We start from the raw sequence: 25,419 nt of genomic DNA, 5'->3' as shown, positions 1-25,419 counted from the left end.
AGTGAGGCCAAGGATCGAACCTGCGTCCTCATGGATACTAATTGGGTTCGTTGCTGCTGAGCCATGACGGGACCCCTTCTTTTTTTTTAAATTTTATTTTATAGCTGCACCTGTGGCTTATGGAAACTCCTGGGCCAGGGACTGAATCTGAGTCACAGCTGTGACCTATTCGGTCACCTGAGCTGCTGCAGTCAGACTCATAACCCACTAAGCCAGAACACATTTTTATTCTTAGTGATTTGGGAATGTAAAATCTTGGCTGCTTTTTCCCTAGGACTAACTTCTGTTCCCACAGAGAGAGGGTTTTGGTATCATGCTTATTTTGACAGTGTGTTCAGTTTCTCTTTGCTCCCCAATATGACATCCTAACTCTACCCAGAACTCAGTAATACTATCCTTTAAGAGTGTTTTTCTTTCCAAGGGCATGAGGCTCCTTATCTAATCTTACCTAACCCTGAAGAACAGATTTAGTTAATTGTATGAAATCTTTTTTTCTTGGCTACACACATGGCATGTGGATGTTTCTGGCCCAGGGATCAAACCTGCGCCACAGCAGTGACAAGGCCAGATCCTTAACAGCATGGCCACTAGGGAACTCCCTGAAATCTTTTTTTTTAATCAGCCTACTAACATAGGCTCTCTAAACTGGTCAATCCTACTTTTTCAAGAGGAAAATGCTGCCAAGAGGATAGCTCATTAACCCAGACAAGTCTGATGCTGTTGGCTTTCAAAACATAGTTGGGATGAAGAAATTATTATACTGTACACATTGCCTCTCAGGCATCACCATAATGGTAAAACAATAGTTTTTTTTTTTTTTTTAATAGGTTCATTTCAAACACCTAACTTTAAGCAAAACCAGTATCATTTTGAGTTTCACTCTACCTACTGAAAATATCCAAACAAGCATGCCAGGTTGGCAACATTTATTCTGCAGTTTAAATTCAGAAAGTCAGAATTTCAGTGTGTATTAAAAATCCATCGCCACTTCTACTTCTGCTGCAGATTTTCGCAGGTTGCGCTTCAGATCTCTGCTGCATGACGACTCAGGGTCACAAAAGGCATGAGGCTACAAACATCCACTTTGCTCATCCTGTTGGGTCCACTTGGTCCAAAGGACTGACGATGTAGCAATGCACACAAATAGAGTATGGAAGCCCCTCTGCAGCTGAGAAGTCAATCACTAGCCTTTATATTTCACGCATGTGGAAAGGTACATACTTGATACTCATTATACTGTTTGCTTGTCATTTCTGGTCTGCAAGGTAAGTTTGGGTGCAATATCCATGGTCTGAAGAAGCTGTCTTAACAAACCCATTCCCTCCAAAGAGGGAAAGTAACGGCCAAGTCTGATGTGAAGGAAGGCTTTTGAGCCTGGAGAGATGAATTCAGAAGACTTGGCCCTCTGGGCCATCAAAGCAGCTGTTTCTAGTATACAGTGCACCAGTTACTGCCATCGCTTGGCATCAGCCCTCCAGTAATAAGCAAAATAAGGTCAACAAACCACCAAATCCCCAGTCCTCCAAGCGTCAAGAGCTTCCCTACTGCTGTGCCGGTGTGTCCCAGGCAGAAACGGTCCACGCCAAAGCATCCCAGGAAGAAAGAGTAGAGTAAGGTGGTTATGAAGTAGTGCCCGGTATACCTAGACAAAGGGAATTAAGGGGAAGATGTTTACCACGTGACTATGGAAACTCTTCAGAATTAGTGAATTTCATGTAAGTGAAAAGATGGTGAAGCAGTCCCTCTGAGAACTCTTACTCTGCTCCCCCCGCCCAAAAGAAAATCTCTTGTTTGTCCAGAGTCTCAAAAGAACACTTGCAGAGTCCCCGTTGTTGGCTCGGCGGGTTAAGGACCCAATGTAGGGCCTGTGAGGAGACAGTTTGGATCTCTGGCTCTGCTCAGTAGGTTAAGGATCCTGTGCTCCTGCAAGCTACAGCGTAGGTCACAGATGCGGCTCAGATCCAGTGTTGTCTTGGCTGTGGCTGCGGTGTAGGCTGGTAACTGCAGCTCCAATTTGACCCCTGGCCTGGGAACTTCCATATGCTGCAGGTGCGGCCGTGAAAAAAAAGAGTATTTGTTAAGGTATGGAGGACCTAATAAGAACCAATACAGGGTTGGACTGGACAAGAAACTATCAAGCCCATTGGATGACAGACATTTTGGCAGGAGTGGAGTCTGCACCCTGTCAACCCACCCCTGGCTCCTTTCCTGAGGCTGCAGTTCTGAATGTCACTCTCTAGCAAAGTGTTATTTTTCTTTAAATGAATACTGATCTCTATACTCCTTTCCTGCTCTTCTGTGGCCCCTAAAAACTCTTCATAAGGACTTCTGTCTTCCAGACTATGGTGACATTCAATTGCAGATGCTCCAAAATCATCACTTAGCATAGACACACACTCCCCACCAGCAAAATGATATAAGCAAACTCTGTGCCTTCAAGTAGAGTTTACAGAAATGACCCTGATTCTTTAACTTTTGGATTCACTGGTTTGCAGGGAGAGAGGCCCACTCTTTTTGCCAAAAAATCCTTAGTCCTGAGATTTGAAGGCTATTTTCACAGGATTCAGGCCTATAGTAGGAACTGTGGAGCTAGATCATCTGGCCCAACCCCTTCATTTTACAGAGGAGGGGGACAGAGACACTAGGTACCCAAAGATCCTTGGCCAGTTGGTGAAAGAGATGTTTAGAATTTACAGTCTCAGAGTTTCCATTGTGGCTCAGCGGTAATGAATCCGACTATAGCATCCACAGGGATTTGGGTTCGATCCCTGGCTTCGCTCAGTGGGTTAAGGATCTGGTGTTGCCCTGAGCTCTGGTATAGGTGGCAGACTCAGCTCGGATCCTGTGTTGCTGTGGCTGTGGTGTAGGCCAGCAGCTGCAGCTCCATTTGGACCCCTAGCCATATGCTGCAGGTGCAGCCTTAAAAAGAAGCAAAGAAAAAACAAAATTTATAGTCTCTGGTCTCACACCCAGTTTCCTCCCTGCTATAACTACATTGCCCTTGTCCATGGAGTATGCACAGTAGTAATCATGTTATCCCTTTCACACTTAATGTAAAAGAAAAAGGCACATCAGGAGTTCCTGCTGTGGCATAGTGGGTTAAGGATCTGGTGCTGTCTCCGTGGCAGCATAGGTTTGATCCCCGGCTCGGCTCAGTGGGTTGAGGATCTGGTGTTGCTGTAGCTGTGGCATAGGCTGCACCTATAGCTCAGATCAGATCCCTGGCCTGGGAACTTCCATATGCCATCGGTGTGGCAAAAAGAAAAAGAAAAGAAAAAAAAGGCCATATCAAGAGATGACAAAGGAAACAGCTCTCCTGTGGCCCCTAACTCCATCCAAGGACCAAATGCTCCATTCAGAGTAACACTTACTTTATATATTTATTTTTTGGCGCCACACTCGAGTCAGAGCAGTGACTGGAGCCGCAACAGTGATAACCCTGGATACTTAATCTGCCAGCAGAGAACTCCCAGAGTAACACTTACTTTATACAAGGCTTGTTCTCTCGTAGGAAGGTCCTAGGACTGGCGCACTCGATTCCGTCGAGGGCCCGGCACTGAACGGAAGTGTGCTCCACATCACTGTAGGCCTGGCCACCGAACTGTGGGTAACAACCAAAACAAAATATACCACCAAACTCATCAGAGCAAGTAATGTGAGATATGTCTTTGTATGAATTAATACAAGCTGACTCGGGATGATAATTATTCTAACAAAAGTGGGGTAAAGCTGTGCTAACGAGCAAGGAATTTAGTGACATATTTCCAGTGATTTAAAATCAGCCCAACCTGGAGTTCCTGTCGTGACTTAATGGAACCGCATCTGACTAGTGTCCTCTAAACCATGAGGACGCAGGTTCGATCCCTGGCCTCACTCAGTGGGTTAAGGATCCAGTGTTGCCCTGAGCTGTGGTATAGGTTGCAGATACGGCTTGGATCTGGCATTGCTGTGGCTGTGTTGTAGCCAGAAGCTATAGCTTCAATTCGACCCCTAACCTGGGAACCTCCATGTGCCATAGGTGAGGCCCTAAAAAGACCAAAAAGAAAACAAACAAAACCCCCAGCCCATCCTAAATGTACATAGTTTTCAATAAACTCCTCTTTTTTTCCCCTTTCTTTATGACTGCCTCCTTTAATAATACAGTAATAAAAAAGTTTATAGTCAATTAACTGTGATTCAGAATAGATACACAATGCTTTGATTGTTCGATGTTTACAGGAAAAAAGAACACATTACTGAGTATTTAAAAAGTCAACATAGGAGTTCCCATCGTGGCGCAGTGGTTAACGAATCCAACTAGGAACCATGAGGTCGAGGGTTCGATCCCTGCCCTTGCTCAGCGGGTTAACGATCCGGCGTTGCCGTGAGCTGTGGTGTAGGTTGCAGACGCGGCTCGGATCCCGCGTTGCTGTGGCTCTGGCGTAGGCCGGGGGCTGCAGCTCCGATTCGACCCCTAGCCTGGGAACCTCCATATGCCGCAGAAGCGGCCCAAAGAAATAGCAAAAAAGACAAAAAAAAAAGTCAACATATATTTGAGGTCTGTTTTATATATGTTAAAAATGAACATAATTAGGAAAGAACTCAGAGTATCAACTGACCCAGACTTTACTTAAATCATAAAAGTGTGACTTTAAGATATCTGTAGTACATCTCTAGTGTTAAGTTTAAATTCCAGCAAAAAAATTCAGAACAGGACCTCTGACCTGTTGTGTAAACTGAATTCTAGCAGAGAAACCACAGCTGTACATTCTCCACTGGCACCTTATTTATTTTTGGCTCTGGGGCATGCAAAAGTTCCTGGGCCAGGGACTGAATCCATGCCACAGCTGTAACCAGAGCCACAGTAGTGACAACGCTGGATCTGAGCCACCAGAAAACTCAGACTGGCACCTTATTAAGTGCTTCACTACTATTTTTGCAGGAGCATTCCTCAAAGGGAAGGGGGTGGTTAATGAGAATACTTACTCCTCATACCCCTTCCCCTCCCCGCTACCCCGGGGATTGGTGCGGGGGTGGATTCAGGTGCCTGAATACTGACAGTCCTCTAGGATTTCTGGGGACAGTGACAGTGTGAGCACCTGGACAGATCAACCCAGGCTTTAATTAAAATGGGCAAAAGTAAGTGACCTCTGAACAGTGCTCATTCAAACTTTTATCAGTAACTATCCGTAGAAAAGGGAACCCTCCTACACTGTTGGTGAGAATGTATATTGGTATAACCACTATGTAAAACAGTATGGAGGTTCCTCAAAAAAAACTAATAGAGCTACTATATGATCCAGCAACCCCACTCCTGGGCATCTACCCAGAAAAAAGCGTAATTTGAAAAAATAACATGCACTCCAATGTTCACTGCCACACTATTTACAATGGCCAAGACACAGAAGCAACATAAATGTCCATTAACAGAGGAGTGAATTAAGAAGATGTGGTACATATACACAGCAGGATATTATCCAGCATAAAAAAGAATGAGATAATGTCATTTGCGGCAAGATGGAAGGACCTAGAGATTATCATACGAAGTGAAGTAAGTCAGACAGAGAAAGACAAACATCATATGCTATCACTTATGTGTGGAATATAAAAAAAAAAATGGTACAAATGAACTGATCTACAAAACAGAAACAGACTCACAGACCTCAAGAACATATGGTTACCAAAGGGGACAGATGGGGGCAGGGATATATTGGGGGTTTGTATTTGGCATATTTATGCTACTGTATATGGGATGGATGGTCAACAGGGACCTAGTATATAGCACAGGGAACTCTACCCAGTTCTGTGATAACTTATATGGCAAAAGAATTTGAAAAAGAATGGCTATGTGTATATGTATAACTGAATCACTTTGTTGTACAGCAGAAATTATCAACATTGTAAATCAATAATGCTTCAATAAACTAAAAAATGGAAAAAAGAAGACTGTTTCAAAGCTAGAAATTTTACAGAACTGAATTAATTACTATATAGAAAATCATTTTAACATAATACTTGTTTTAATGATTCTCACATGCAGCATCAGGTAACAAAGCCAGTTGATAACAAAATCTCATTGTATTGAAAATATTTCTTGGGGTTCCCGTCGTGGCACAGTGGTTAACGAATCCGACTAGGAACCATGAGGTTGCGGTTTCGGTCCCTGCCCTTGCTCAGTGGGTTAACGATCCGGTGTTGCCTTAACGATCCGGTGTTGCCGTGAGCTGCAGTGTAGGTTGCAGACGCGGCTCGGATTCTGCGTTGCTGTGGCTCTGGCGTAGGCCGGAGACTATGGCTCCGACTGGACCCCTAGCCTGGGAACCTCCATATGCCGCGGGAGCGGCCCAAGAAATAGCAAAAAGACAAAAAAAAAAAAAAGAAAATATTTCTTCACACGACTGCAGTAAGAGTGGCCTTTTTGGCCTTATTACTTTCAGGCTTATTCCCGAGTCTGATTTAGTACAAAGAATATTTTCCCAGAGTTCCCACTGTGGTGCAGTGGGCTAATGATCTGGCTTGTCTCTGTGGAGGGGCTGGTTAGACTCCTGGAGCAGCGAAGTGGGTGTAGGTCATATATGCAGCTCAGATTCTGTCCCTAGCCTGGGAACTTCCATATGCCATGGTTACGGCCAAAAAAGCATTAAAAAAAAAAAAAAAGAAAAGAAACTTTCCCCATAATTCTCTTATACAGCTGACTACATTTTGATTTGCATTATGCAGCACAATATAATGGCATAATGGTGAGTCCAAAGTGGGGAGGAAGTACAGGGACTTCACCAGTTTTTGAAAGACTGACTAGGAAGTGTGCACCCAGCTTTAGTGATATTCTTAATGGAAATTAATGGATTCTTTCCATTTCAAGAGGCCACTGTTATAAAGCCTTCTCTTTGAATGCTATAACCTTCTACAAAGACATATACTGATAGACTCTATCTATTTCCTAAGGATACAGTGAAAACTGCTTGTCTGGTGAAAAGAAAGGTTATTGGCAAGAGGAGCTTTGTGCCAGATGCATGTGTAACAAAGATACTGCTCAATCCATCCATCATCAGTTTTAGAAAGTGCATAAGCCATGGAGTTCCCGTCGTGGCACAGTGGTTAACGAATCCGACTAGGAACCATGAGGTAGCGGGTTCGGTCCCTGCCCTTGCTCAGTGGGTTAACGATCCGGCGTTGCCGTGAGCTGTGGTGTAGGTTGCAGACGCGGCTCGGATCCCGCTTGCTGTGGCTCTGGAGTAGGCCGGTGGCTACAGCTCCCATTCAACCCCTAGCCTGGGAACCTCCATATGCCGCGGGAGCGGCCCAAGAAATAGCAACAACAAAAAGACAAAAAAAAAGACAAAAAAAAAGGAAAGTGCATAAGCCTTTCTTTTGTTTTTTCAGGAAAGTACATGCCTTGAAGGACAGTCAAGGGTGACACTTTAGCTCCAAATCTGTCGATCTCAATGGCCAAAGGAACGAAAGACAGGTGCGTCTTTGTACCTGGGTAGTTTGGGTCCAGAGACTGCTTCTTCCAGAGGAAACAAAATGTCTTATTCAGCAACTGACCCTGGCCATGCTGGAAATTTCCAGGAACAGTCTTTTACAAAATGAATTTTACAAAAGGGTAACTTCATAACCCTTACTTTTCAGTACTAGCACTTAGCCTGCACTGATTTGCTTATTAAAAAACCCGAAAAAACCTACCTTGAGACAACCATAACCAAGTTCCTGGGATGCTGTTGCATTTCCAACATGATCCACTGGGTCTTCACATTCTATAAATTCATCGGGTCTGTAAATCACCAGTAAGAGCATCACCATCATTAAGGTCTCTGCAATGGCTGGCTACAGGTATAGTATCGAAACAGGCGAGAGACATTTCCTCAAGTTTCTACGGTTTAATTTCATTCTGACTCTTCCCCAAGATGAGAGATGGTGTCAATTTGGCCGAAGCACAGCAGGTCTAATAGCCATTCAAAGGACCCTGTGCCTGAAGCAGGGGGGTGTTTCCGGTCCTATTTCTACACCGATTCTACTTCTGCCAAGGCTTCCTCTTTCTATGAGGCTATGGGGAGAAAAATTGAAGCCAAAGGATTCCCTGATCTCTCTGCCTTTCCCAAACGCCTTTGCTTATTTGACTCAAAAGATATTTTAAACTTTTTGACTTGTTTCTGCAATAGTAAGAATATTGATTTTTTTTTTTTTTTTTAAAGAAAGTGCCTTGTAGGGACAAGTCATTTACTTTGTGTCTTGTGATGGAGTCTCCTCGGGTAAGGAGAGCAGGATAGAGAAGCCACCGCCTCGTACCCTTGTTGCGGCGGCTATATGATGTCACTCCTCCCTAGTTCTCTTTGGGGATCCCAGAGGATCTGTCACCTACACACAGGGTTTTCCCTGCGTGGATGAGAGGAGTAAGAGAAGCCTGTCATGATATTTACCTTCAGGTGGGGAGGGTCTGGGGAAAAAAGGCAGCCCCCCCCCCCCGCACAACACCCACGTATCCCAGGCCCCATCTCCATCTCCACCCGCCTCGACGACTGCTTACAGGTAAGAGCAAAGGATGACTGGAGATTGGGGGTCGCCATATTCCCAGCTCAAGGCGCCGGTGGAGCCCTCCAGCTGGGCGACGCCTGCCGTTGTGAACTCGGGCTCCGCCGTGGTGTTGTGCGAGTGGCTCCGAGAGACACAATGCAGCAGAAGCAGATTCCCCAGCAGCAATGCCGCCTGGCCGCACAGGAGTAAGTAACTCACCGGGCAACCACCTAGAACCATCTTCCCGGGCCCAGTAGCTGAGACCCGGTATCTACCGAAACCCCAGGCCAGCACCGCCGACCTGAACCCTGCCTGGTCAGGCCTCTCCGCGCAGCTCTGTTCCTCACCTCCATACAGCCAATGGGAACGTATCTTGACGCTCCGCCCAACCCCGCCAACCAATCATAGAAGGCTGCGCAGGGGGCGGGGCTGAGCCGCTTCTCGGCCTCCCAATTCCGGTTCTGGGTTTCACCGGCCACCTTCTTTTGCTTCCTCCAATGGGTTTCTTCGACGCCCGGAGTAGGCGGGCCAGCGGGAGGTGGGCGGAAAGTGGTGGGCGGGGCAGACTAGTGCGGGTCTTAGGGGCCAGATAGAAACCCCATTCTCCCGCAGGGAACCGATCGCTTTCTACGTCAGTGGAGCTTGCGCCGCGACGGGCGCGAGCTCGGACCGGAGCCGAGTTGCGTCAGTGCCGAGCGCGCGCGGCGCTGCCACCGCTGGGGCCCCCGCAGGGCTGGGAAATGGTGAAGCGGGCGGAGGCTGGCGCGACCGAGTGTTGAGGGGACGCTGCGGACTTGGCCAAGATGGGATTGGGCGCGGGTTCGCTTTCTGGGTCCCTCGGCTTCCAGTGGCTGCTGTTCTTGGGCTTGGTGAGCCCAGCCCTCGGTGCGGCTCGGTCAGGTGGGTGTCCGCCCCCAGGGACCTTTTGGATTTCGGTTTCCTAGGGCTGGGATGCTCGGAGTTACCCCGTGGTGCCTGCCTGGGACTAGAGGGGCCTGTCCTGGGGACTGGACCCCGAGTCGGGAGGCGGAGCCGCTCAGCTGTGTGTACAGCGCTCGGACCCGAGGCTCGTGGTCTGGCGCCCCAGACCCCTTCATGGCACTGTTCTCGGTCCGGTTCCTCATCTCCTCCTGGGCAGAGCCTTTTGCAGTGACCCCTACCCCCATCTCGGGCATAACTGGGCCCCCCCACACCCTTCTGGATCCGGACCTGACCTCGGGGACTCGGATGGGAGCCTTGGAGGCTGAGTGCCCGCGGAGGATTTGAGAAATGGAGCTTGATCTTGCTTGTAGAGTAAATGTCGCTGGGAGAGACCGAGAGATGGAACTTTTTGCTCCAGGTCATGATTTGAAATGTTGATGTTCATTTTATTAGCGGACCAATAGGTACGAAGCTAAATTCAGCATTAATTAAGGGGGGGGGTTGCTTATTTTTTCTTTGACCAGTTTGTTATTGTAGTAAGAATACTTCTTTTTAGGAAACAAAGCGCTACATTTCTGCAGCCAGTCTTTTATCTTCGTTTTTACTGGGTTGGTAAAGTCTCAAATCCGGATAGATAATCCCTGCTCTCCTTAACTCACAGGATTACAGTACGATTTAAATCATTTATGTGAAATCTCTTTTGATTTGTGAAACTTCCCTTGAATATATAAGGTATTTGTATTGGAGATACCCATAGTGAAAAAAAAATTGCCGACGCTCTTGCTTTTTTCTGGAAACACCTGCTTTCTTTATTTTGACTCGTATTAAATTATTGTTTGCATGGTTGTGTGTGGGGTTTTGTTGTTTTATCAGTCATAGAGTAGGATGGATAACGAGGGTATCTATTAAGTCATTATCTTGAGAGTTGTTCAGAGGTGATGATGGAAGGTTTCAGTGCACTGCTGACCTTAAGGAAACGAATTACATTTCTTATCTTTGGTTTATTCTCTTTCAATTAAGTAAATTTGCCCCATTGTGGGAATTTCAAAGCTCTTAAAACTAAGACATTATTGAATGGAAAGCTATGAAAACTTTTCTGGTTTAGACTGTTTTTTCTGTGGTATTATTCATGGTTAGCATGTACCCGTATTTAAGGGGAAGTAGGTTGTACATCCAGAATTTTAGTAATCCATGATGCTGTTTGCAAATACTATAAATAACACTAATTTTTAATGCTTATATATTGATTATTATATACCTGCGTTTAGATGGATGGAATATCCTTATGTTTTTAAACTGTGGCTTTAAGAGTTTATGGCCAGCCTCTCATTGAAGCATGTGTGTGCTTTCAGATTTTAGTCAGCGTTCATCCAACCTCTAGAAGCTCCAAGCTTGTGGAGGGGCAGAGGGTGACCAAATGTGCTGAGTCCATCTGAGGGATCTAGAGGAAGGTTTTTCTCGAGAATGTTATTTGAACTGGTCTATGTAGGTGAATGTTCAAGGAAAGGAATAGAAATGCGTTCTAAGCAGGAGAGGGTTTTGCAAGAGTGTGGGGAGGTGAAAGAACATGGCTTGTGGAATGATGAGAATGGTACCAGGCAGTCTCCATGAAGACAGGGAGGCATGGAAAAAACTAAGGGAGTTGGATGCCGGTGGGGAAGAGTCTTCTGTGATGTGCTGTGGGGTTTGGACTTGACCTTGTAGGAAGTTCTTTGGGGAGGAAGGTTTTAAGGAGGGGTGTGACATAACTAGATGGCTAGACGGTGGAGGACAGAATAGAGGAGGGAAAGACTGCAGGCTGGGAGAGACCAGTTAAGAGGCTTTTGTGTGCTGTGAGTCAACGGCATGTTTCCCTACGGGAATGTTCTTCTGAAATCAGCTGACTGAATTTTTGCAACACAGGATGTTTAAAACAAGCACTGAAACCTTTTCGCTAATGAAAGAGGAATCTGAGTACCCAGTAAGTACCACCCACACATGGCTAGGAGTTAAGTAGGTTTTGGTATTATTTTTATGACCATTTCTAGCATTGTGTCAATGAGGAAATGCAGTATAAATTCCAAGTTTATAGTAAACTTTTTTTTTTTTTCAACTGGGACTAACAGTATTAACTTTGTATTGTTGTGAGCAATCACAAAAGAAATCAGGCAGATGTGAAACCTCATCTGGTTTTCTCTTTTACGGTAGTAATTATGATGTGCAGACCTAGAATTTTTTTTTTTTAAGACTAGAATTCTAGAGGAAATGAGTTTTAAAGCTTAGTGATGATGAATCACTGTAAAATGAACTACATGGTAAGAACTTAAGTCCATACTAATTTTGTTTCTTAGGTGCCTATGAATTATTTGACTTTGGTATGTTTCTGTTTGTGCTGAATAGGAGAATGTAGTCTTTTAAATTTAGAGATAATTTGGTTTCCCATTTTTATGTAAAAAAATCAAAACATTTATAATTAAAATATGTGCAAAACATAAGTTGCTAAGTTCCAAGACAGTTTTCAAAAGGTACTGTAAATTTTAAGTTGATTATAAGTATATATATATTTCTTTTTAATTTAAAATCCGGCTTATGATAAAATTCTCCCCTCCCCCAAAGATGCAAGCTCTAAGTAACTGGCAGTGGAAGCTTTTTCTTGGAATAGTCACAGGCTCAAATATATGACGTAGAAAGCGTCATGATATTTCTTTTTTTTCTTTTCTTTCTTTCTTTTTTTTTCCCCCGCTTTTTAGGGCCGCACTGGCGGCATATGGAAGTTCCCAGGCTAGGGGTCCAATCAGGGCCACAGCTGCCAGCCTATGCCACAGTCACAGCAATGCCAGATCCGAGTCACATCCTGTGACCTACACCACAGCTCACGGCAATGCCAGATCCAACTGAGCAAAGTCAGGCATCAAACCCACAAGCTTGTGGATTCTAGTCAGATTCATTAACCACTGAGCCACAAAGGGAACTCCATTGCTTTTTTTTCCTTGATGTCTAGTATATAACGGAGTCCTGGACTTATGCCATCCTTTGTGTCAGCACTCCCAAACTGCCTCATAAATAAATCTGGTCTTCTTTGTGTTGGAGTAACTACCCTACCTTTGCATGGGGCCAACATGGACCTAATTAGAGTTGACTTGCACTTTGAATTTATAATCTTGTTCATGTATTAAGATATTATTGTAGGAATTCTCTTGTGGTGCAGCAGGTTAAGGATCTAGCATTGTCACTGCTGTGGCAGGGCTTCGATCCCTGGCCCAGGAACTTACACACGCTGTGAGTGCAGCCAGAAAAATAAAAAGATGTTATTGTAGTTTATTTTTCGTTTTGTTATTTCAGTCAAATTATTTTCCCCAAGTGATCATGCGTGGGGCACTGCTTGAATCACAACTTTTAAGAATGAGTTAGGGGGAGTTCCTGCTGTGGCCTAGTGAGTTGAGGATCCAGAGTTGCTGCAGCTGTGGTATAGGTCGAAGCTTTGGCTCACGGATTTGATCCCCGTCCAGAGAACTTCCACATGCTTCCAGTGCAGCTGATTAAAAAAAAAAAAAAGAGGAGTTCCTATCGTGGCTCAGTGGTTAACGAATCTGACTAGCATCCATGAGGATGCAGGTTCGATCCTTGGCCTTGCTCAGTGGGTTAAGGATCTGGTGTTGCTGTGAGCTGTGGTATAGTTCGCAGATGCGGCTCGGATCCCACATTGCTGTGGCTGTGGTATAGGCCAGCAGCTACAGCTCCAATCTGACCCCTAGCCTGGGAACCTCCATATGCCATGGGTGTGTCCATAAAAATTCTTTCATTCTGAGTTAGGAAACCTGAGAATTCCATTTAATATGATCAATTTTTAAATATGCTGTTGTTTTTGCATTTATATTCATTTTACCATAAGAATTAGAGGATTTTAGCTTGTGATAAGTAAAAACGGTACTACCACCAACTATCTGTTGTACTTCAGGACAAAGCCCATCCCCATACATGGGAAACACTTCTTTCTCTTTGACACATTTTCCTTTTAATGAGATTTTTTTATGGTTAGAACTCTCATGCAAGTAGAGCCCTGGAAAGCCTGATCCACATTCATTGGCACATTGGAATCTTACTATGAATAGAAGCTCGAATCCCAGCTGCTTAAGAGGGAAGGATGAGCAGTCTATGGCATAACCATACAGTGAGATGTGGCATTGCCAGTAACATGACAAATGTGTGGGCCATGTGGATTTTTTGGGAAGATTTATATGAAAGATGCTAATCATAAAAAAATAAAGCTTCTTTCAGGTTGTAATAATTGCAGTTAATGAAATCTACGTATGTATAGCTGTAACAATCAGACCAGGCTGTTTACTCAATAGGCATTTATTGAATGTCTTCTGTACTAGTGTAGGAAACACGAATAAGATACTGTCCTTTGTTTCAAGAAACTTAAATTCCTTGGTAGAGGAATGTAAATTCTCTAGGGCATTACATCTTATAAATGGTGACAGTTTTTCCCACAGGCCAGCTTACAAACAGTAGCAAAAGCTCTGTTTCTTTTTAAACATAAATATGGGTAAATGTAAAAAAAAATTATAACAGAAAAAAATCTAAGAATGTAGGATATAGCAGTGAAAATTATAGTTATGTTTGAAGGTAATATATATATGCTTATTTGGGATTGACCTTGGGAATGGAATGGAAGAATATGCCTCAACACAACAGTGATTTACAGATCTAATTACAATTTCTCTTCAAGAGATTCAGATGACAAGATTATCTTATTTATCCTGTACCTGGAACCCAGGTTTTTTTTCTGTAGTGAAAGTCCTTAAGGGTGGCTCTTTGTTTACATAATAGGCAGGAAGGAAAGGAGAAAAGCCCTTGGCGGAAGGTTCACATTTGTTTGTTTTGCAATTAGGTAGAATTCTTTTGACTTATTTCCGTCTGCTGCAGTTGTAACCCTGGAAGGACTCCTCTGCCAGCAGTGCAGAAAGCCAACTCTGACAGCGGGTGTTTGAAGCAAAGTCAGGGTTTAACTGCAGGCGCCAAGCAAGAAAGTAGGAGACAAGACTCCCTTCCACTCCAGCTTGTTCTTTGAGTTAGGGTTTGTTTGTTTGTTTCCTTTTAAAGGGGAAGAACAAAGATGCTGGGATTTAGCATCATTTTGTGACATTTCTTAGTTGTGTATTTGGAAGTCACAATGTCTCTTGGTTTACGATTCTCTGCCAGGTGGTCCATGGCTGGGGGACCTGTGAGCTCATCTTGCCCTGGAGAACAACTTGATTTTGTACATTAATGATAGGATCTACAACAGCAGTTTTAGTATATCAAAGATGTTATCGACCATAGCAGTGTTATCTGGTTGGTTAGTGTTCAGTTAGCACAGGATTGAAGTCAGTGGGGACAAGAAAGGGAATAAAATTTTGGATAGAGAGATTAATCATAAACTCAGTAAGGGAACTCATTTTTGGGGGGACTTTATGGTTTTACACATACTATTACAATACATGCACTTAGGACTTCCTCCAAAACCTATTACATAAAAATATCTAAGGAGTTAGGGGAAGAAAGAAGTGCAACTACCTAACCCTTTTACTTCCTTTTACTAAATTTAAGACACTTTAATTTTCATGTTTCAACCCTCTTTTTCCTCTTCTTTTCTTTTTGGCCACACCCATGACATTGGAAGTTCCCAGGCCAGGCCAGGGATTGAACCCAAGCCACAGCAGTGACAATACCAGATTCTTAACCAGATGAGCCACAAGGGAGCTCCAGGCGTTTCTTTTCCTCTGTGATGTTTGCTATCAAATTGTGATGAAAAGATTTCAATTTAGTTATATATTGTTTAGCTTCTAATGTAACAGTTGCCAGAGCCTATTAGCATTTTTATCCCTGCTTGTAATTGATTTACTTAAAGCTTTTATTTTGACGTAATTATGGAGTCACAGGAAGTTGCATGTAAAGGCACAGGATGATATACTTTTTGCCACACAGTGCTTCTTATCTCTTACCCACTGAAATTCTTTGTTTCTGCCACCTCTTTCTGCTATTATTTCTAGAATGACTGTCCTAGTAGTTGAACAAATTACCATGATTTAGAGAGAAATATTTGTGTCTTTGGGAATTTGAGAAAACTGAAAGACATTGAAAAGTTTATTCTGGGTGGTGAAATAGTCCTGTACCTCAATTAATTTAGGGTTGAGGATATTTCTACTTAGCGATTTGAAGCCTGCATCTGTTTTTTAGGGCCACACAGGCAACATATGGAAGTTGCCAGTCTAGGGGTCGAATCGGAGCTACAGCTACTGGTCTACACCACAGCTCACAGCAACACTGGATCCCTGACCCACTGAGTGAGGCCAGGGATTGAACCCTCATCCTCATGGGTACTAGTCAGATTTGTTTTTACTGAGCCCCAACGGGAACTCCAATAGATAGTACTTTAAATAGTTGTGCTTTTTATCAAAGAAACATTCTTCTTTTCCTCTTTTACACGGTAATATAGTGGTTTCAAAATACATACTCACTGATGTTCTCCTGTGGCGCAGCAGGTAAAGAATCTGGCATTGTCACTGCAATGGCTTGGGTTGGATCCCTGGCCCAGGAACTTCCAGATATGGCCAAAAAAAAAAAGAACTCCATATTGTAACAACAAATTCAAACAATACAGACATACATGAGTGCAGGAAATAAAGTACAAGTTCTTATCTCATTGTCCTCTGGTTCTATTCCATCATGGTAACTGATTTTTTTGTTGTCACTGTGGTCTGCACATGTGGATTAGAAAAAGAATTTCCAGACTCATAGGGGGTGAAAAGTAAGATAAATTTATTGAGATGAGAGAGACTGCTAGTATAGCAGGATGACTTCCTGATGATCAGGGAGAGCTGCTGAGAGTGAGTGCTCATGTCTGTTTTTATAAGCCAGGGAGAGGAGGAGTCTTATGATACACCTGCTGACCTGCCGATTGGTTGGGTCTTAACGATACAGTTGTTGGTTGGTTGGGTGTGTATAAGGCCCCTATAGGGGCAGGGTGAGGAGTGGGCCACATACCTTTCCTAGCAGGGGCAGGAAGGAGTAGGCCAGGTTGCTCAAGGTTGGGAGGGGGCATTACAGTAAGACAGGTGGGGCCATGATGCGGATCTGGTCATTCTTTTTTTTTTTTTGTCTTTTTGCTATTTCTTGGGCCGCTCCCGCGGCATATGGAGGTTCCCAGGCTAGGAGTCAAATCGGAGCTGCAGCCACCGGCCTACACCAGAGCCACAGCAACGTGGGATCCGAGCCGGGTCTGCGACCTACACCGCAGCTCACGGCAACGCTGGATCGTTAACCCACTGAGCAAGGGCAGGGACCGAACCCGCAACCTCATGGTTCCTAGTTGGATTCGTTAACCACTTCGCCACGACGGGAACTCCTGGTCATTCTTGGCTAAAGGCTTTGAGTTCTATCTCTTTGAAGGGGCTTTAAGGTCCCACATCTGGTACATTTACTTATGATACTTACGTATTTGTTATAACACATCTTATAGTCTCGTCCGTGTGATTCATGTTGTAATAATAATGTTTCATAGACACTATACGTAATACAGAGTTTATAAAGTGAAAAGTCTCTCCCTTCATCCCACTCCCTCTAGGTAACTACTTAAAAAATAATTATTTTATTATCCACAATTTTAAACATACACACAAACTAGTAGAAGGAAGAGTGATGAATTCCTCTGTACCCATTGCCCAGTTTTAATATAATCTCATGTGTATCACTTTCTCTACAGTGCTCAATGGGTTATTTTGATGCAATTTCTAGATGTCATATCATTTCGTCCTTGAGTATTCAGAATGAATCTCTGTTATAAAGACTTTTAAAGAAAACGTTACCCACAATATGTTTATTACACTTATTTATTTATTTTTTTGTCTTTTTGCCTTTTCTAGGGCCGTTCCCGCAGCACATGGAGGTTCCCAGGCTAGGTGTCGAATTGGATCTGTAGCCACCAGCCTATGCCAGAGCCACAGCAACTCGGGATCCGTGCCGTGTCTGCAACCTACATCAGAGCTAACAGCAACACCGGATCCTTAATTCACTGAGCAAGGCCAGGGATTGAACCCGCAACCTCATAGTTCCTAGTCGAATTCGTTAACCACTGTGCCACAGCGGGAACTCCCACAATATGTTTATTACACTAAAAAAGTTATCATTAACTCCTCAAGATCACCACATATCTACACTCTGTTAAAATTTCCCTGATTATCTAAGGATTTGTTTTTTTATTACTGATTTATTTGAATTAGAATCCAAACAGATACTGCGTTTGGTTATTTGGTTCTTTTCATTTGTAATGGTCCCCTCTTCCTCCTTTTCTTGGCATTTATTTGCTCAAGAAATTACACTTGATGAACTTATTTCCTAAATTGATACCCACTGTATGGAAGCTGTGAGTCTGTTCTTCTCCCAAGGTTTCTATATGTGTAAGCCATTCTCAAGGCTCCTTATACTGAATGTGGTTTTGGTATGTGGAAATACATAGAGATATAGATTTTTCATTCATGGTCCTTAGCTGGTGACCATCTGCTTCGTCATGGTCACTGAATAAACTGACATGCCATTGGCAGTGATGCTGGAAGAAGAGATTGTGTTGGACACATTGAGAGACAACAGCATGTGACTTCCTAAGGGATTTGCATGGGCCATTTTGATTATACCCAAATTTTGCTCAAGTGGTGACTTTATTTTCTCATGATCTTATTTTAAAAATCACATATGATTATTTAATGCCTTTAAAACTACGAAAAATAACAAAATTTGTATTTATACATAAATCCTACTTGACTACTTCAGTGACAGTGAACCACCATGGCTTTCTGCTCATTTTTTATTTATTCACTTCTTTTCATTTTCACAATTTTTTTTTTCTTTTTGGCTGTGCTGTGGCACATGGAAGTTCTTGGGCAGGAATCAAACCTGAGGTGCCACAGCAGTGACCCTAGCTGATGCAGTGACAATGCCAGATCCTTAACCTGCTGAGCCACCAGGGAACTCCTACATTTTAATTTTTTTTTAGGTGGATGGAGCTTACTTTTTTTTTTAATTGAAGTATAGTTGATTTATAATATTGTGTTAGTTTCAAGTGTATGGCAAAGTGATTCAGTTTTATATTTTTTTTTCAGATTTTTTTTCCATTATAGGTTATAACAAGATACTGACTATAGTTCTCTGTGCTATATAGTAAATTCTTGTTGCTAATCTATTTTATGTATAATGGTGTGTATCTGTGAATCCTAAACTCTTAGCTTATCCCTCCTCCCGTCAAGTGATGACTTTAGAACTTAGGCTCCACTTAGATGTGACCCTCCCATGGTGAGCTTTGCGGGACTGGAATTGGGAGGAAGACTTGCATGATGGTTCTGAGTTCTTCACTGGTAATAAGTTTTATCTATAGAAGTTTTTGTTTTTAGGACAGATTAATGGCAGTAATTTCATTCTAGATAATTGCTGCCTTGTTAAGTATTATTTATTGAGATAATCTATCAGGCATTAAAAGTAGCTTTCCTTTTTTTGTCCTTAACTGTTTCCTCAGTATCCCAGTACCATCTCAGGATGTTATTCATGTGGGGGAGGGTGGAAAGTGAGAGAGGAGGGAGCAGTATGAGACTCTAGATACCTTCTCTGCATTTTTACACCAAGACAGTTTTTTTTTTTTCCCCTTGTGTTTATACCTTAAGATTTCTTGGAGTTCCCTTGTGGTGCGGTAGGTTAAGGATCTGACATTGTCACTGCTGTGGTCTGGGAACTTCCACATTATGTGAGCGTGACCAAAAAAAAAAAAAAAAAGATTTCTTTTAAGAGAGCAGGGTAGGGTTTATAGCTAAACATTGTCTGAAAATGATTGCTGTGTATGTACTGTTTGGATAAAGGCTGACATCTTTTTTTAAGAAAATGCATTTCTTCCCCCTCATACTTATCTAGTTTATTGTTATTTTCCTGTAAAACTTTATATAAAACTATATGTATTTTATTATTTTATTACTATTACTATTATTTTTTATGGCTACACTGTGGTATATGGAAGGTCCCAGGCCAGGGATTGAATCTGAGCCACAGCTGCAGCACCAGATCTTTAAGCCACTGCACCAGGCTGGGGATGGAGCCCACGCCTCTGCAGCAACCCAAGCCACTGCAGTTGGATTTTTAACCCACTGCGCCACAGCAGGAACTCCCATAACTGTATATTTTAGTATAGGAATCTCAGATGATTTTTCTATGACTTGAACATTCAGCTTTTGATTTCCATTGTCTTTTGGGACAATGTAGTTTTTCAGGTTCAGTTGATATGTAATATGTTATTCCCTTTTCTGTAGGCTTTCAACAGACCTCCCATCTCTCTTCTTATGAAATTATAACTCCTTGGAGATTAACTAGAGAACGAAGAGAAGCCCCTAGGCCCTCTTCAGAGCAGGTAAGTTATCTCTTGAGAAATATGTATGTATTTCAGTTTCACTTTTTAAGATAAGAGTGTTATGTTCAGCAGTGATTGGTTTAGTGTATAATGTGGGCCAGTGATTTTGGCACTGGTGTCCATTGGACATTATTCTAGTGAAAATGACATTGATCCTTAGTGGCTTTTCTTTTTTTTCTAAGACAAAATAATCAATTTGAAACATAACAGAATGAAATAGTCAACTGAGTAAAATTCTGTGACTGGGGTAGGATTCTGATTACATGGATTCCTGACCCCTAACTCACTGGTGATGGTTGCAGTGGTCTAGTTATAAGAACAAGAATTCACCTTGCTCTCAGTGTGTGATAGGTAGAGTACTTCATGCTAATATCTTCACCAACACTGGGGAACAGTAGTGTGTTATATGCATATTTTTCATATGTGGGATTGTTTGCTCAAAAGTGAGTTTTATCTCCATATCAAAAGAAACAGACTAGGCTGACAGGATAACCAGTACACAAAAATTATTTTTATACTAATTTTTTTTTTTACTGTAATATTCAGAAAGAATATAGTTGGGTTGCAACTGATTTTGCAAACTCTCCAACTTTATAGAAATATAATTTAGCTTTATTGTATGCTGGGTTGTGTGTGTGTGTGTGTGTGTGTGTGTGTGTGTGTGTGTTTAGGGCTACGCCTACAGCATATGGAGGTTCCCAGGCTAGGGGCTGAATCCGAGCTGCAGCTACTGTGCTACACCACAGCCACAGCAATGCCAGATCAGAGCTACATCTGCAGCCTACACCACAGCTCATGGCAATGCTGGATCCTGAACCCACTGAACGATGCCAGGGATCGAATCTGCGTCCTCATGGATACCAATCAGATTTGTTTCTGCTGAGCCAAAATGGGAATTCCAGCTTTTTTGTAATTTAACAGTAACAGGTCATAAAGGGTGGAATTTAGTTTATTATCTCTGAATTGCTGAGCTATTTCTAACTATAAGGCAGCTTGCACATTGTTTAGGGATGAAGCTTCATGAAGAAGAGAACACTGGAGTTGGCTTCAGGGGCCTTTAGTTTTAGCCCTCCCTCTGGGTACTAAGCAAATTAGGTAGATCACTTGTCTTCTTCTCTGTAAGTAAGTAACAGATGACTCTCAGATCTCCTTCCAGTGGAACAATTTACAATTTTTCCTTGTGTTTTTTTTTTTTTTTTGAACAGAATATTCCACTCTTTGATTTTCGTTTTGCCTTTAGAAGAGAATTAATTGGCGTTTTCTTTGCTATTTTTCCTGGGTTTCTTCACTTTGTAGCACAGGGGCCATGTTTTCCAGTTTATTCTGTTTCTGATGATTTTTATCAGTACTGCACACTCAAGTGCTTGGGATTGTGATAGATGTTGTGCATGCTCCGGGGTGAATATTTGGGGAAGAGGTGGAAGCACTGTTTGAGCTCTGGTGAAATGGCAGCCAGCAAAACAGATGAAATCCGTGCTCCTGAGGAGCTTCCTTCCTCATGGCAGGGGAGAGGAGACAAATAAGTAATATAGGGTGATATAAAGATTAAGGAGTTCCCTGGTGGCTCAACAGGTTAAGGATCTGGTGTTGTCACTGCTGTGACTCAGGTTGCTGCTGTGGCCCAGGTTTGATCCCTGGCCTGGGAACTTATGCACTCCACGGGCGCAGCCAAAAAAAAAAAAAATTAAAAAAATTAAAGATTACTTAAGATGGTAATAAGTGCTATGTGGAAAATTAAAGCAGGTGTAGGGGGTGGAGAGTATTGGAATTGGGGCTGGGGTGAAGGATTGGAGGATTTGGGCTTTTTATTAGGAGCCAGGGAAGACCTCACTAAGAAGGTGACCTTGGAGCACAGCAAAGACCAGAAGGAAGGAAATGAGCAATCCAGGCAGTTACTTGAGGAAGAACATATCACAAAACGATTCTCAGACTCACAGAATTCTTCTCAGAAGAGATGACAGCGACGTTTTTACAACCTGTGTTTGTCCAAGAGCAGAAAAGATAAAGAGGCCCATGCCGAAACTGTGGTGATGGAAGGAGCCTGGGCTTTTTTTTGTTTTTTGTGTGTGTGTGTGTGTTTTGTTTTTGTTTTTTTTTTTTGCTTTTTAGTGCTGAACTTAGAGCATATGGAGGTTCCCAGGCTAGGGGTGAATCACAGCTGCAGCTGCCGGCCTACACCACAGCCACAGCAACTCGGGATCCTTGACCCACTGAGCAAGGCCAGGGCTTGAGCCTACATCCTCATGGGTACTAGTTGGTTTTGTTATGCTGAGCTACACTGGGCACTCTCAAATGTAATACCTTTCTTTTTTTTTTGGCCTCCCTGTGGCATGTGGAGTTCCTAGGCCAGGGATCAGATCCAAGCTGCAATTGTGACCTAAGCCACAGGTATGGCAATGTCAGAAACTTAAGCCACTGTTCCAGGCTGGGTATTGAACCTGTATTCCAGTGCTTCCAGGACACTGCTGATCCCATTGCACCACATGGGGAACTCCTAAGCCTGGTATTTTTGATGCCTCTGTGCAGATGGAGGTGGATAGCAGAGTCCTGAGGGCCTCACCCAGGATGTGGGGGTAGAATGCCAGGTGCTGGCTCTGGTCTCTGCCTTAGAAGTCAGATGGTGAAGTGCCCCTGGGGTGGGGGTGGGGGACCCTGCTGTTTCTTGACAGATTGTTCACTTTGAGCCCAGAAACAGTAGGGAGAATAAGAGGATGCTTCTGATAGTATTATTATTGCTGGGTCCCTCCATGACCGTCATTTTTTTAAAGATGAATTCAGGCAAAATTGAATCCCCTGGTTCTAGAGATCACATTATGTACTTCTGGTAATGAAATGGTGATTGGCTGGGGAAGCTGTTTTAGTGTTAGAGGCAGAGAAGAGGATCCCACGGGCCCAGGATGCAGAAGTGTAAGTGCCTTTGACTCTGTCAGTTCTTTGACTCTGAGATGCCATCATCGAGAGCTACGCTATTATTTAATGTCCCGCCAGTGAAGAAAGATGCAGAACGCTGCCCGCAAGACTGCTCTGCGTCTGTACGACGTGTCCCGATTTCAGATATGTTCATGTGAGGGCGAAAAAGTGTGTTTTAGCATCCAATAAAATGTGTGGAACTGAATAAAGATATAAAATCATAAAAGTATTAATTTCTTCAGACTTTTGGATAACTAGAACGAGGGATGATCTCTTGAAACTAAGAGGTTCGTTTCATTTAAACAAAAGAAAGAGCTACTTTATGCTATAATATGCCTTAAGTGAAAGCTCAATTATAAATGAACTTAAGAAGAGTCTAGATGAACATGCAGGTTATTTTCCACAATAGGTAATTAAAGGTAGGGAGGGATGGTCAGCCCACTTTTTTTTTTTTATTATTTAAAGGCATATTTAAGATTCTTTCACAAAACAGTTTCAGTCAGTACCATATTATTTTAAGTCAGGATGGAATTTCCAGTGTCCTGTAAATACCTGTTGTTGAAAAGTAATTGAGAAGATAGTGTTTTATTGTTCTTTTCTCCTTTGTGCATTTAGGTATCTTATGTCATTCAAGCTGAAGGAAAAGAGCATATTATTCACTTGGAAAGGAATAAGTAAGAAATTTAATTTACTTTGGCTTTTCAGTAATGTTTTCGTTTTTGTTTTTCCAATAGCGTATTGGTTTCTTTTCTAGTTAGATATTGCTTAGATTTGATAAAAAAGTCAGAGTTGTAAGAGTAGAAGTATGGAAAAAACCATACTGTTTTGCATTTCTAATGACATCAGAGCAAGGGAAGATACATCTAAATTAAAAGAAGAGAAAGTTGTATTTAAGAAAACTTTTTAATTGTGATCTATCCAAGAAACAAATGAGCAGGGGGTAAAGAAGTCTGTAGTAGTTTTATCATTCTGCTTGAGCTGCCCTAGTGAAGAACTGCAGACTTAAACAACAGACCCTTCTTTTCATACAGGAGACTGGAAGTCCAAGATCAAGGTGCCAGCAGGGTTGGTGTCTGGCGAGGGCTTTTCTCTTGGGTTGCAGACGGCCGCCTGCTGGCCCGTGCTCACATGACCTCTCCTTAGCCTGTGTGTGCAAGGAGCGGGTAGGTGGAGGCACAAACTCTCTGGTGTCTCTTCTTATGAGGACACTAATCCTATTGGCTCAGGTCCCCACCCTTCCCGTATGACCTCATTTAACCATTACCCCCCACCCCCATCTTGTCTCTTTGTTTTGGCATGTCTTCACCTGATCTCACCTTGTTAATCTGTGCTCTGTTGCTGCCTTTTGGGAATACCATGCTTCTGTCTCTTCTGAGCCATCACCCATTACCCTCTCCCTTTTCTTCTGTAGCAAAACCTCTAAGATCTTTACAGAGATCCCAGAGAAAAAGCCATCTTACAAGCCTGTTTTATGCTGAGGTGTGAATGATGGGGATATAAAGTGCTGCTCAAGGTGTTCACCTTGGAGTTTGTTAGAAATGCAAATTCTCAGGCCTGCCCCTAGAATGAAGCAGAATTGGAGGTGTCATAACAATCTGTGTTTTAATAAGCCTTCCAGATGACTTTTACTTTTTAAAAAATAAATTAAATTTTTTTTTTACTATTTTTATGGATCATCGAGTTTGAAGTTTTTTTTTGTTTTTTTTGTTTTTTTTATCTTAGAAGAAGATGCTGAGCCAAAGGATAGGAGATTTCCCTGGCAGGATTTCAGGCAGAGTGATAGATATTTTCAGAGAGGCTTTCTATGTTCCAGGTACTGTACCAGGTACTTTTAACTGTATTAGTTATTTAATTCCCTCAAAACTCCTGAGGATCCTACTTGATCCCAATGTAAAGATGTCATTATGTACAAAAATCTAGTAGCTCTAAATAGTTCCTCCTACTCTTTCTAAAGGAAATGTGAATCAATATTATTTCAGTAAGATAATAGTTCCTTATGTTTGCATAGTTTTCAGCTTATAAAATATTTTCATCACCTTTGTCTCACTTAGCACATTGTCATAACAACTTGGTTATGGAACAGTGTTTGTGGTCCTGGCTGTATGGATATGAATACTAAGGTTCAGGAAGGTTAGTTGACTTACTCAGTGCCACATAGTTTGTAAGAGGAGCACAAATCCAAGTCATTTGACTTGAAGTCTAGTGATACATAGGTATGTGCTATGCCTGGTCTATGTTCCAGTTCTTCTTGAATTGGTGGGCAAATGGTGCTTTCCCTGGCATTTGTAAGAGTTGCCAGGTCCTTGAAAAATAGTCATAAATGCTAATGATCACTAGTGAAAGAAAGTTAGGGTAGCTGGCCTATAATAAAATGGCTCGGATATTTTCTCTAGTAATGGGGAAATTGTGAAATTCAAGGGAGTGACTATGTTTGAGTCACACAGTTTTTCCTTATTTTTTTCCTAAATTTTTTGGGTCGCGGTCCCTTGAGAATCTGGTAAGAGCTATGAAGCTTCCTTGCAGAGGGATGCACGTAATTGCTTACATTTGGGTATTTGACAGGGACTGGGGGTAGTGGGGCAGAAGATAGCATACCTTTTCTCTGTCTGTGCTGAACAAACTTAAAAATAAAATAATGGAGTTCTTGCTATGGTGCAGCAGGATTGGTGGCATCTTGGGGCCCTGGG

At 42.6% G+C, this 25,419-nt stretch overlaps 2 protein-coding genes across 3 annotated transcripts in view; one reads left to right on the top strand and one right to left on the bottom strand.

Moving 5' to 3' along the window:
- Positions 1-911: 911 nt before the first annotated feature.
- TM2D2 (TM2 domain containing 2) lies at positions 912-8,850 on the bottom strand. The gene is made up of 4 exons (XM_047772423.1): positions 8,507-8,850; positions 7,666-7,753; positions 3,486-3,601; positions 912-1,642 (listed from the first exon to the last, which is right to left on the bottom strand). Exons 1-4 carry the CDS (start codon positions 8,731-8,733, stop codon positions 1,429-1,431), a joined length of 645 nt encoding a protein of 214 aa, XP_047628379.1. The 5' UTR covers positions 8,734-8,850; the 3' UTR covers positions 912-1,428.
- Positions 8,851-9,076: 226 nt separating this feature from the next.
- ADAM9 (ADAM metallopeptidase domain 9) overlaps positions 9,077-25,419 on the top strand; it is a 77,215-nt gene continuing 60,872 nt past the window's right edge. For both annotated transcript variants that reach the window (XR_007133989.1, XM_047772416.1), the window contains exons 1-3: positions 9,077-9,393; positions 19,725-19,822; positions 23,348-23,406. Coding sequence is in view for 1 of the 2 variants with exons in the window: in XM_047772416.1 (XP_047628372.1) it covers positions 9,297-9,393; positions 19,725-19,822; positions 23,348-23,406 (254 nt within the window). In the remaining variant the exon portion in view is untranslated. The remainder of the gene's footprint in view (positions 9,394-19,724; positions 19,823-23,347; positions 23,407-25,419) is intronic.

The sequence above is a fragment of the Phacochoerus africanus genome, chromosome 3 (genome assembly GCF_016906955.1).
Source record: "Phacochoerus africanus isolate WHEZ1 chromosome 3, ROS_Pafr_v1, whole genome shotgun sequence".
In the NCBI taxonomy this organism is placed as follows: Eukaryota; Metazoa; Chordata; class Mammalia; order Artiodactyla; family Suidae; genus Phacochoerus; species Phacochoerus africanus.
This window is presented reverse-complemented; position numbering and strand designations above follow the sequence as displayed.